The 13538-nt window shown below is 48.1% G+C and overlaps 2 protein-coding genes across 2 annotated transcripts in view; both read left to right on the forward strand.

The window, feature by feature from the left end:
• Erich1 (glutamate-rich 1) overlaps positions 1-13538 on the forward strand; it is a gene marked incomplete at its 5' end in the record, with an annotated part of 52793804 nt that overhangs the window by 42083393 nt on the left and 10696873 nt on the right.
• Rab11fip1 (RAB11 family interacting protein 1) overlaps positions 1-13538 on the forward strand; it is a 30657-nt gene that overhangs the window by 10799 nt on the left and 6320 nt on the right. The window contains 4 exon segments of one of the 2 annotated variants that reach the window (NM_001191555.1): positions 5868-6313; positions 7405-8197; positions 8903-10528; positions 11309-11417. In NM_001191555.1, the coding sequence (NP_001178484.1) occupies positions 5868-6313; positions 7405-8197; positions 8903-10528; positions 11309-11417 (2974 nt within the window). 2 annotated transcript variants of the gene reach the window in all.

The raw sequence follows: 13538 nt of genomic DNA on the forward strand, positions 1-13538 counted from the left end.
AGCCCCCTTCACCACTCTAACTGCAGTGCAAAGAGTCTAAGTGTGCTTGCATGGGATCTTGAAGGCTGTGATTTCTCTCTGTGCGGCTGCCCTCTGGAATGTGAAAAGGATGTTTGCTCCGGCCACAGGATGATTGTTTCTGAGGCATTCCTTGTGGCCCTTCACCCACCGGTGCAAGCTTTGCATCTGTAGGGATGACTGGGAGATCTGTGTCTCCTCATCTGTGGAGGAAGATCCTGTCCTCCTCAACATGTCCTATTCCCCATCCCCAAACCAGGAGAGGGTCGCCTCACTGTGTACAGAGGCCAGTCTCCACCATCCTCCTGCTTCCGCTACCAAGTGCTGGGATTGTAAACGGGATTATTGGTCTCCTTAAGGCACTGTCGTAAATACGTAGGAGCCATAAACGATGTTTTATGTGTTTTTACCTGTTTACATTATCTTGGAATCCCCCTCCCCCGCAAGAACTCCTGCATAAATGCCACAAGGTAGGCGACTGGGATAAGGTGTGGTTTTCACTCATAGGAACACAGAATGTCACTTGGAGGATGCAGAACGGGTCCTTGCTCCTAGGCCCTTATGGGAAAGGGAGAACTAAAGTAAAGGGACCAAGTTTCTTGTTCTCTGCCATCCTGTGTGATTGGGATTTTATCCTATTATTTCAAAAAGCACATATTAAATTTTATTAATTATTAATGACATTAATACTTACTATATTTTGTATTATATATGAAAATACCCAAATGTTTTTAAATGCTGTGTATTACTTTTTACCAATTATTAATAATATATTAACATATACATGTCATTTATTATATAGGATTAAATAATATATCCCATTATTTAAAATACTATAGAAGGACTAGTCATATAGCCCAGTGGTGGAGCTCTTCCTCATATACATAAGACCTTAGGTCTGAGTCACATGCCACACACCCATACAATTCAGGTTTACACACCAACCCCCCAAAACGTTTCTGTGAATTTCCCATCACTTTCTACAGGTTCAGAGGCCCTTTTAATTTCAAAGGACTAGGTTTTAATTATAATAGCAAAATATAAACATTGATTCTCTAAATATAATAGATTATAAAGAATAAAAAACGGTTGACTTTCTAAGTTTTTAATAGGTGTGATAGGTGGAGGACTTTTTCCATATCGTGGGCTTACAGTAGCCTTGCTGCATGAGATTATGACCGTCTTGCGGCACTCTGCCCTTTGGACAGAAAAATGAGCCCAACCCTGATCCCAAGGTAACCGCCATGTTCCGGGCCTATGGGAAAGGTGACGCTGGCGGAACACACCCACATTGCTGCTTTGTGCTTTGTGGCCACGCTGGGCCAGATTACTTATTAACTGCTTCCCTGGGGAACAGGAATTAAGTGGATTAAAACAAAAACAACAACAAAAAACACCCACTGGCAAATGGAGTTGATTGTAATGCCGAAGCCCGCAGCCATAATCCCATTTGGGATTCCAGAGGTGAGTCACTCATGGGCTTCCGTTAATGGAGTTTTCAGGCTCAAAGCCTGTGCTCTGGCAGATCAGAGGCTTGCCCACCAGCCCCAGCGTGACACTAAAGAGACAACGCTGAAAAACAGGCAAGGGGGTGTGTTCAACACGGCCACAGTGGGGAAGAGGTCCAGCTGCCCCGAGTGTGATTTGAGGTGGGTTTAAGTACAGGACAAATGGCACGTATCACTAAGCAGTCCTGTCGTAGTGTGACCCCCTGCCCCATCATCCAACAGCATTGCCTAGCTCCAGTGTGCCTTGTAAGATAGGCATAAGGGACGTTGCCAGAACTGTGAAATCACTTCCTTGGAGACAGTTTCCTCTTCTAGTTGGCACTTCTAGGGCTTCAGCCTATTCCTTTCCTCCGTGTGAGACTCCTGAGGGAATTTTAGTTTTTCGGTCACAGGTGTCTCTTTAGACTATTTTGTCTGACCACAAAATCAACTAAGCAGGGCTCATAGGGGCTCAAAGAGACTGTGACAATCACAGACCCAGTGTGGGTCTGAGCTAAGCCCTCACTTATGTGCTATGATGGTGTGAAGATTGCTGCTCTTGTAAGACCCCTAAAAGGGAGAGTGGGCTGTCTCTAACTCTTGCCTGCACTAGAGATCTTTTTACTCCTCCTGGGTTGCCTCCCGGGCCTTGATATGAGGGCATGTGCCTAGTCTTATTGCAACTTGATATGCCCTGTCCAGTTGATATCCCTGGGAGGCCTGCTCTGTTTTTTCCCTTTAAGGAAACAGGAGGAGTAGGTCTAGGGGAGTGGGGGAGGACTGGGAGGAGTAGAGGTAGAGAAACTGCAGTCAGGACGAAGTGTATGTAAGATTATTATTTTTTAAATATATAAAAAGAATAAACATACAAAAGAATAAAAACCGTATCTTGTCTGCGGCCAGGGGCCTTGACCGTTGCTCTCTCGTTAGGCTGACGTAAGGCATCCTTCACTAACCTGGCCTTTTAACAGCAGAAGAATTCCCGTTTCCTTTGCTGTAGTCAGAACACTGTAGGTGGCATTCGCCAGGGAACCTGCCACCTCGGATGGCCAGTTCGCTATTCACATCCTTAAAGGAGCCCTGCTGGTGGAATTCGGGTTTGCTGACTAAAACAGCAGCCAGAGGTTTTGCATGCCTGTGGTGCTGCAGGCTTCCAGAGCCAGCCTGTACCAGTGCCGGAGCAGCAGGCAATAGTTGGTGGGAAACATTCCGGAGCTCTCTAAGTTTGCTCAAAATAAAGACTTTGGTTTGCTTTAGAAAGGCATGCCTGGGGGCTGGGGATTTAGCTTAGTGGTAGAGCGCTTACCTAGGAAGCGCAAGGCCCTGGGTTCGGTCCCCAGCTCCGAAAAAAAGAACCAAAAAAAAAAAAAAAAAAAAAAAAAGAAAGGCATGCCTGGTCCGAGGAACGGTCTGATGGCATTCTCTGGAGGTCTTGAATGTGTTTGTTGTATGCCTGACTGACAGAAAGCCTAGTGGAGAAGCACCCATCCCGTGTCCCCACCCCACTTTTTCCTGACTGGCTCTGATGCCTGCAGCCCCTGCTGCGGTCATCCGTTGCTTCTCCTTTTCAGTTTCTACAAGTGACATTACAAAAGCCCAAACACCTTTCATCACCATGGCAACTATGACTGTCAGGGAAGAAAAACACAAATAACCCTCTCCACCTCTTGACAAATATGCAAAGTATTCCGGGCAGGGCCAGGCCCTGGAAAGATAGAGGCTCTGGGGAGAATTGTTAAAAGACCTGAGTCCTCCAGCAGAGCTCTTCCTCCCCCACCACTCCTTCACATCTGTGTCCCCAAAAACCATGGAAGATTTCCCTTCGCCAATCCAGCCCTGCATCTCACAAGACCTTGCCGGTTCCTGGCTGCGTCTCCTGATGCACTTCTACTTTTCCCTGGCAGTTCTCTGTGCTGGATCTTCCAGTGGTCATCTTACAGGTTATGGCTGCTGGCGAACTATGCTGGAGTCTCCCTCTCTCATTTTGGGGTATTTAGATTGAAAGTGTACGGGCGGGACCTTTGCTCCGTTTTAGAGCACTTGCCTACCACCGGTGAGGCCTTGCGTGCTCATCCCTAGTACCCCATCACCACGCACACAATCCTGTGCACGTGCACACACTAAGTGGAGTGGAAAGCTTCTCAAACTCTGCCCAGAAAGAATTTAAAAATGAGTCAGGAGAACGAGCTTAAAGCAAGCTTCTTGGTCAAGGAGAATGGAGAGGAACTCGGAGAACGCAGAATCCCTGCCGAGTTCTGTAGCAGCGTTGGAATGTAGCCATTTCTAAGCTTGTCCCCCTCACCTGTGAAATGAATGCAGTGCCCGCCACACGCCATGCTGTGAGGCACAAGATGCAGGGCGTGCTATGAGGGCTGCTTGAGGGTTAGGGTTCTACTTTCCTGTGTGCGGAATGGCTGGGGTGGGGGTGGGGATGGAGGATTGGCCTTTGCTGAGCTACAGTAGAGGGTGAGAGAGGAAGTTGTGCTCATTTGGACAAAACCATCATTTCCTTAAAGTCCAGGCCCTAAGCTTTTAAGTAGGTCACTGAAGAAAAAAAAAAAAAAGTAAGTTCTCCATTTGTGAGGTGGCCTGTGGGTGACTCTCTGGAGGCCAGGTGTTGGGAGTTGTCCCTTAATGGCCTGCAGTGAATTGGGCTCCCAGTTCACTAGAGATCAGGTTTCCAGAAGGAAAATGAATGCCGAAGAGAATCCCCTTTCTGAAGTTTGCAGTCAGGATGTCTGGTACTCTGTCGTTTGCCATATCTTGAAGTAGTTTGCAAAGGACCGTGTAAAAGGTTTGACTGATGTTTGCTATATTCTTTTTTGATAACTAAGTCAGACGTGAATGCTTTCTGGTCAGGCTTTCAAATTGTAATAAAATACAATTATATAATTGCGTAATGTAAAATTATATAACATAAGATATAATAAAAATTCCATAAAAACTTAACGGCCCTTAACTGAAGGAAAATATGACATTGGAACTTTTTTTTTTTTTTTTTTTTTACCCAAGACAGGGTTTCTCTGTGTAGCCATGGCTGTCCTGGAACTCACTCTGTAGATCAGACTGGTCTTAATCCCAAATTCTGGGATTAAAGGCATGTGCCTGCCACTGCCTAGCTAAACGTACCAAAATTTTTAACAAAGAAAGGAAAACACAGAGACACACACACAAAGTAAAAATTTATAAAAACACAAAATCAGAAAGCATGGTATCTAAGCAAAAGATCAGTGAGGTAAAACATCCCCAAACAAACCAACATGAGCCAAAAGGTCTACAGAAACCCTACTGGGATAGTTTGTGTTGGCTAATGCCGGTCTGGGCATGGCACCTGTGCATTGAGTGTGGTTTGTATGTATAGCCAAGGAGACTCCCTTGGAGGAACTAATGTTTCCCTTGCAGGTGGTTGTCAATTGGAGATAGCTTTTGGGTTAGGGTGGGGACTTGTGTCTCCTTGCCCTCTCAGCACTGGACCCCCATCTGGCTTGAACCTGAGCCTGCCTTGTGCACGCTGCCAGGGTCTCGGTGGGAGCATGTGTTTGGCCCTGTTATCTCCAAGGCCTTCTTAATATTCCCTCTGGCTTTTATAACCTTGCTGCCTCCTTTCCCAGAGTTCCCTGAGCCAAGGGGAGAGGTTTGATGGAGACCTCCCACTTAGGACTGGTGCTCCAGGATCTCTCACTGGTTCAGGTGTGGGTTCAGGTGTGGGTCTCTGTTAGTTCCTGTCTTTGGGGGTTTATTCGTGTTTTGAGGTAGGGTCTCATTATGCAGCCCTAGCTGACCTGGAACTAGATATACAGACCAGGCTAGCCTCAAACTCGCAGAGACCTGACTGGGGTAGGGTTTCGTATTTTCTAAGCTGGCCTCAAGCCCCTACCATGTGCACTGCCCCAAGAGCTAGGACTCTAGGCCTGCATCACGATGCCAAGTTCTTTAATTTTAGAAATAACTCATTACTGGATTATTATTCTAGCTGATGATAGGGGTTGAGGGTCGAACTCAGTGGTAGAGTACTTGTATAGTGTGCCCAAGGCCCTGGGTCTAACCCCTAGAAAGACGAGTACACTAGGTACACCAGACGACCTTTGTCTAATGTATGGGCAAAACAACTTCAGAAATAGACATTTAGGGCCAGGGCCAAGTATTCTGTAGTCTGTTCTGCATGATGGCCTCCTTTGATCCCTTGCACTACAAAGATGAATGGATAAATAAAAGCCAAGTTCTCCACTTGCCCCTTCCTTGAGACAGAGCAGAAGTGCGTTTGTGTGAGAGGTTAGAGCAGCAGAGAGAGGTTACTGATGGGACCGGCAGCCCTGCTGGAGCTGCTTCCATCCAGAGCTAACCGCCCTCTTCCTCCTTCAGATGGTACACCTTGAAGTCCAAACCCGGAAAGAAGGATAAAGAGCGAGGAGAAATCGAGGTGGACATCCAGTTTATGAGAAACAACATGACGGCCAGCATGTTTGACCTCTCCATGAAGGATAAGTCTCGCAATCCGTTTGGGAAACTGAAGGACAAGATCAAAGGGAAGAATAAGGACAACACCTCGGACACCGCCTCGGCCATCGTCCCCAGCACGACACCCTCGGTCGACAGCGATGACGAGTCCTTCTCAAAAGACAAGAAGAAGAAGTCAAAGATCAAGACTTTGTTTTCCAAGCCGAGTTTGCAGAAGACCCCGCTCTCCCAGTCCATGTCTGTCCTGCCCACTTCCAAGCCAGACAAAGTCCTGCTGCGGCCAGGAGACTTCCAGTCCCGGTGGGGTGAGGAGGGCGACAATGAGGATGAGTCCTCCTCTGCCTCGGAGGGTGAGTTCCTGTCTTTGCTCCTCCCCAGTTTACCTGACTGTGCTCTGAGAAGGGAGGGGGGGGGTCTTCAGGTTTCAGTTACTACAGGGAGGATGGTGAATGTTCTTCACAAAGGCTTTGTTTCTTACGAATACTACAAATGCCTTCCTCAAGGGTTGGGCTCACAGAATCAGCGCATCTGAGGGTGTCTGCTATTGCTTGTTTTTCTCACAGTCCTGGAGCTCTGGCCCAGGATCTGCCTTGAGTGTTCTGGGCCAGAGCTCTTAACACTGCTCCAAACCCCCAGCACCTATTGTATATGAAAGAAGGAGACTCTAGGACTTGTGTGTGTCCTATTTCATTAACTTATCAGATATCTGCCCAGCTCATATCATGTGCTTACCTCCTATGTGGTACGTCCCTGGTGGAAGCTCAGGAGTCCAGCCTCCTCAACTCTGAAGTGTATAATTTGAACTTCAGCTACAATAACTGAATCCCTTTCAGTGCCAGGTTCTGTTACTCTTTCTTATCAAGAGCGTGGGCCTTTTCTATTGGTTTAACACTGGATTTCTTAAATTCCTCACCGCCGATTGTTCGGGCTGTTGTGTGTTGTAGAGTGCTTAGTATCTTCCTATCAGTTTCCACGATTAGAAATGTGTCCAGATGTTGAACAGATTGACAGACGCCTCTGCCCATTGCAACTGCTCATTCCCATCCCCCATCCCCACCCCATCTCTTCCTGTCTTTGCAAGGCTGAGGCTCAAAACGATGGCGGATGGCGTCGTGCATACTAATCAAGGACACCATCGTTGACCTATGCCCCAAAACCCTCACTCATTTCTTTTCATTACTAGAGATTGAACCCCAGACCCTTGCTGAATAATAGACAAATGCTTTAACTCCGAGCTGTATCCTCACCCTTAGTTGTGTGTGTGTGTGTGTGTGTGTGTGTGTGTGTGTAGGTCAGAGGATAGCTTGTGGGTCGTCAGCCCTCTTTTGACCATGTGGGTCCTGGGAATTTAACCGAGGTCACTAGCCTTCATGGTACATTCCTTTACTCACGGAACTATCTCTTCAGCACTTACCCCTTTTGCTGTTTCTTTTCTTCCCAGTCATGTCCCAAAAGCGAACATCCAGTACAGACCATACACAACCGAACCAGTCCAACTTCAGCCTTCCCAAGAAAGAAGGGCTCTCTTTCCTCGGTGGCCTCCGGTCCAAGAATGACTCCCTTTCCCGGTCTAACGTCTGTATCAACGGGAACCACGTTTACATGGAGCAGCCAGAGGCCAAGAGTGAGATCAGGGAGAGCAGCCCTTCTAACTCCCCCTCCCCGCAGGGCTTCAGGAAAAGGCATTTGTTCTCGTCCACTGAAAACCTGGCTGCCCGGTCTCCTAAGGAGCCAGGGGAAGGAGGTGGCATGTCCTCTGACAGGCGACTGTCCGACTCCTCCACCAAGGACTCCATGAAATCCATGTCTTTGCCATCCTACCGACCCCTGACCACTGCGGACAGTAGAGAGGGCTTATCTCCAGCAAACATGGAGGTGGCTACCAAAGAGACAAAAGACAGCAAGAAGCAGGAGAGCAAGAAGTCCTCTTTGCTTTCTCTGGTAACAGGAAAGAAAGATGTGGCTAAAGGCAGTGAAGGCGAACCTCTTCCCCCTGTCTCAGAGAAAGAGAAGGGAAGGAAGGGTGTGCTCGTGGAAGCCCAGCTTCGGGAGGAAGATCTGGTGAGAAGACCTGAGAAAGATGCTGTACCTGTTGCCTCCCAATGGGGCAGCTCCCAGAACCCCTTTGAGGACGCACAGATCTCAGACCTGGAAGCCAGTGTGGAGTCTAAGTGTGAACCGAAACCACCAGTTCCTGCTCCAAGGACTCCCCAGACCAGAGCTGTGAAGCCTAGGTGAGTCTTGGTTTCTCTCTGCCACTCCCTGCACTAGATCAGATGGTCAGTCTCAGATGTGTGTGCAAAGGCTTCCTAGTCTTGAGTCATTTGAACCAGTCACCTCTGCTGGCCTGGCCTGCTCAGCACAGAGGGCAGGGCTGTTTCCCAGCCTAAAGCCCCAGCATACATAAGCGAAGGTTGTTCTCAGTGAGCTAACCAGACTCCAGGGAAAGGAGACCATCTGTGGCCGATTCTGAGCATGTGAGCTGGGTGTGCAAGGTTGCAGTGAGTATATGGACAGGACCTGTGTTTTACAAGTTCTCTGTGCATGCTGTCCTGTGGAGATGGCTGTCTTTCCTCCTGGTACTTGGGACCAGACTGAGCGTATCACTGAAAGAAACTGTAGGCCATCTGTTGGTCTAGCTGAGTCTTTCCACTTGCATTTCAACAGATCCTTGTGTGACAGGTGTGCTTGGTGCTAAACAGTGTCTATTTCTGCGGGGAGAATATGTCTCAGGTGTGGAGAATTCACATAGCCTGCACGGGGCCCTGGCACCAAGGAGAAACAAAATGATGTATCTCAATGATGTGTATGTCAGGAATTGCTGTTTACTTGACCTTGAACATTAAAGAAAACCTCCTCCCTCCTTAATAACTATTTTTATATGTGTCTTGAAATGCATCTGCAACTGACCTGCAGATTTTATTTTGTCCTTTTTGCAGACTGGAAGTTTCTCCAGAGGCTCAGCCCAAAGCTAGGCTTCCTTCCTCTGACTCTGCTCCCTTTGCCGCTTTTCTCTCTAGCTCTGCTCAGGCTCCTGTCCTTTCTGACTTGAGATGTGACTCAGAGACACAGTTCTCTGAAAGTCCTTCTGCCTCCTCTTTCTCGTCTCCCCTAGCAGCTCCTATCTCTACATCTACTCCAGTCGAACACTGGCCCACAGACAAGGGTGAGGCCGATGCTGAAGAACCTTCTTTGCTCCTCAGAGCAATCTCTAGTGTAACACCAGCGGCAAACGCTGGTTCTTCTGCCTCGAGATCACCTTGTGAACAGCTTCCCACACCTGAGCGGAAGGGGCCGCAAGAGTCTTCAGGGGGCAAGGCCAGAGAGTCAGGCACAGGGAAGGAAGTCGGCAGTGATGAATCAGAAAAGAGCCTCATCGGGCAGCATGAAGAACTCTTGAAGATTCCTTTCCCAGAGCGGCATTGGGCTCTGGGTGGAATGACTACTGCAACGTCCCCTGTTCAAGAGGAAGAGGCGGCCTCCTCATTTCACAGTGTAAGGCCGAAGCATCAGGAGATGCATCAGAATGCCAGCGGAGGGCAAAGGAAGGCCAAGAAACGCGTGTCTTTTTCTGAACAGCTCTTTGTGGAAGAAGAAACAGAAGGACCCACTTGGCTTGAGGAAGGGGACAAAGGTCATCCCCAGCAGCTATCACAGGAAGGGCCTGTTGCTTCGAGCATGCCCAGTGCAGGTTCTCCAGAGTCTCCCCACACAGAAGGCACAGGACAGGAACCTGTGACCATCTCTTCTGAAAGTGAGAGTTTCTTGGAAGGCCCCCAAAGTGAAGCCAGCCCAGCAAGAGGTACCCAGCTTTTGAGGGATGAGGAGAAGGATGACCTCATGGCTCCCTGTCAGAGCAAAGCCAGCGATCATGAGGGTTTGCTCTCTAACCCCTTGAGTGACCTCCCGTCTGCCTCAGATTTGAAATCTCCTATCATGGCCGATCTGAGCTTGTCTCTTCCATCCATTCCCGAAGTGGCCTCGGATGATGAAAGATTCGATGAGACTGGAGATGGAGGAAAGGGAGCAAGGCTGGCTGATCTAGAAGCGGGAGTTTCACCCTTGAATGTGTCACCTTCCATTCTGGAGACGGCAGGGCAGACTGGTGGCAGGGCACATGAGTCAGTGCCCGTGGAGAATCAGTGTGACCTCAGGCCCCAAACTCCCAAAGCGGCTCCTTCTGAGCAGACAGCACCATTGGGAAGTCCCAAGCCACATCTTGGCAAGAGCTCAAGTGTGAATGAAGAGTACCCAGGCCCTGGTACTGTGGACGAAGAGAAGCTGAAGGGAAGTGGGAGGCCAGGTTCGCCTCTGGACTCTCCCGTGCGCAGCCCCTCACTCGCTGAGACCTTTCCCGCCACACACTCTTTCCCCGGCTCTCCACCTTCCGATACTCACCACACCACTGTAGCAGAATCTCAAAAGCAAGCGACAGCAGATGTCTCCTCTAATAGAGTTGAGAACTTTGGCAAGAAGAAGCCACTTCTACAAGCCTGGGTCACACCCTCAGAGATCCATCCAGTCCCCGCTCAGCCAAGTGCGGGAGCTGGGGCAGCCAAGCACAGGTGAGACATGATGGGAGATTGTCTTTGTTCGTTGTCTTTGCTTTTCCCTGACCGTGCCTTCAAACCAAATGGATGCCCTGATGTCAGAATGTACCTGTTTGGCTGGCAAGGCTTTTCACACAGGGGCTATGTACTCTGTGCTCGGAATAACTCAAGACCCAGCAGTGTGGATATAGCAAGGATGTAATCGTCTTCAAAGATAGCTTAGGAATGTTTCTACAGTGTGACGGAGTTTTGTAGCTGTGGAAGCATGGGGGCCTTGTCTCCAGAGTCCGGGAAGCCAACTGAAACCAAAAGTTCCACTGAGAGCTTTCTTACGGCAGAGCCCCTCAGTGGAGTCCTAGTCTGTAGTGTAAACTGCAAGGATAATAAACTATCATTCTTCCTATCTTCTTTACTGTTAATATTATTTTATTTAAATTAATTTTTTTTTCAGTGCTGGGGATGGAACTTGAAGCCTTGTGCATGCTGTACAAGGACTATGCCCACAGAGCTGTGTACCAGCCTGAGAGAACGATGGGTCCTACTGTTCTTGTGCCCATAACCAGACTGAGGGACTTAGAGTCTGCCAGGACACCCTGGCCAGGGATGTGCGTTACTGGCTGTGTGTGGCTGTCTGGTCCTGCTTACTTTGAATTCCACAGGAGCTAAGGCGTGAGCTGGATTTGAGGCCAGAGACCTCTTCCCCCTTGCTTGTCTTGCAGGCAGCGTTCTTGGAGATGGGTACCTCTCAGCTTTGTGGTGACTGGAGGTTTAAGGACTCTTTTCTTGTCTCTCTAGGCCTCACCCCGTGAAGCCGATGAACACAACAGCCCCCAAGATAACAAACTCTAGCTTGGGAACCGCCACCATCATCAGTGAGAACCTGATCAATGAGGCCCTCATGAAGGTGAGTGTCCTGAGAGGGTGGCATGCTTGTGAAGATTGCCTCAGCTGTCGCGGCTATGACAGCTCGTTACTGTGGGGCCAGCCTGGGCAACATAGCAAGATGCTATTGAACAAACCACAGCAAAAGTTAAAGGATTTGGCCGGCAGGCAGTTCTGGAAATCACTTACTCTGGTGTCTGGAGTCTGAGAGGCCCCAGACTTCATGTTGACTAGAGAGTTGTTTCTTTATGATTAATCATTTCTTACTAAATTCCTTTTTGTCAGTAGCAGTGTGAGTCACTGTACTGTCTGTCAAATACAGGGGTACTTTTTTGTTTGTTTATTTTTTGTTTTGTTTTTTAAAAGACAATGTTTCTGTAGCCCTGGCTAGCCTAAAACTCACTGTGTAGCCCAAGTTGCCCCAAACTCGTGACTCAGCCTCCTGAGTGCTGGGGTTATAGGCAGCACTGTGTCCCGCCACATCGCCTGACCCTTGTCTTTTTTTTTTTTTTTTTTTTTATCTTTAGGCGAAAATATAAAATTCTTGATACAGATGTTCTGAGTTTTGCTTCTCAAAAAATAGTTGCCAACATTTAAAAAGTTGCAGAAATAGTACCGGGAGTTCCTGTGGCCTTCATCTGGGTTCGCCCCCATTCACCTTGGACCTGGCTTGCCTTTTCTCCTGTTCGTTCCTCCCTCTCCCTCCTACTCTTTGCCTTTCCGCCTCTGCGCTTATCTGTTTTGTTTTGTTTTGTTTTTTCCAAACCATGGGAGAGTAAGTTGTATGCTTAAGAGTCCTTTTTCCACTTCTAATTGTCTGTGTGAATTGCATGCCTGTGGCACGTATTTCTGTGTGTGCATGCATGTGTGTGAAGGCCAGACGTTGTGGTCAGGTAGCTAGCTACCTTTCTCAACAGCCCTTCACCTTTCACGCTTTTTTCTCTTAAATACTGTTTTTGCATATAATGGTATTTTGATCATGGTTCCCCCTCCCTCCTTTCCTCCCAGATCCTCTAACCCATCTAACTCCGAGCCCACTTTCTCTCCTTCTTTACAAAACATAGGGAGATAAAACCAAAATGAAAACCAGAATAAAAAGGAAAAGTATACACACACACACACACACACACACACACACACACACACACACACACACAAAGAATAAAAACACAAAATTGGAAACATAATCGATAAGCCAATGACCAGCAGGGTTTAAAAAACAAAACAGATAAAGCAAAAAAAAAAAAATCTACAAAATATTATTGTTGGTTTTATGTTGGCCATCTACCGCTGGGTAGGGGGCTTATGTATCAGATGGGTTTGTATACCCAAGGAGACTCTCTTGGAGAAACTAATGTTTCCAAGTGGCCATCAATTGGAGATAGCTTTTGAGGTAAGGCGGGGACTTGTATCCACTTACTTCCTCTCTCAGTGCTGAACCTGAGCATGTGGCCAGTCTGGTAGCACACGCCTGGCAGTCCTCTGGTGTCTAGAAGACCTTTTGCTGTCCTCTGTCCCTTTTGACTCTTACACTCTTCCTGTCTCCTTTTCCACATGGTTCCCTGAGCCCTGAGGGATTGCCCAGTTGCAGGGGTTTCTCTGATGGTGGCTGAGTGGACAGAGTATCATTAGGAGTCACTATTGCTGGGTTCCTTCAGCAGGGCAGTAGTGTTTGGTTTGCCCTGGGTCCATGGCCTCTCGAGGCCCAGGTTCTGCACTACTGGAGCAGTGTCAGACGTGGGTTCCCTCTCATTGAGTGGGTTTGATATCTCTATCCGTGACTGTCCTGGAACTATGTAGACCAGGCTGACCTCAAACTCATACCTGCCTGTCTCTGCCTCCCAAGTGCCAGGATTAAATGCATGCGCCACCACTGCCTGGCTAAACTCAAATACATTAAAAAGCACTATGTATTGGTACACACTTTCTTGTTTTGTTTCATTGTTTCTGAGACAGGGTTTCTCTGTGTAACGGAGCCCTGGCTGACTGGACTTGCTTTGTAGACCAGGCTGGCCCCAAACTCACAGAGATCCACCTGCTTCTGCTTCCCAAGTGCTGGGATTAAAGGCATGTGCTACTACGCTCATCTATCACAATTTAATTTTTCTAAATAACTGAAAAATATTCCATTGTGTAAAAGTAC

Source organism: Rattus norvegicus, chromosome 16 (assembly GCF_021556685.1).
Source record: "Rattus norvegicus strain SHRSP/BbbUtx chromosome 16, alternate assembly SHRSP_T2T, whole genome shotgun sequence".
In the NCBI taxonomy this organism is placed as follows: Eukaryota; Metazoa; Chordata; class Mammalia; order Rodentia; family Muridae; genus Rattus; species Rattus norvegicus.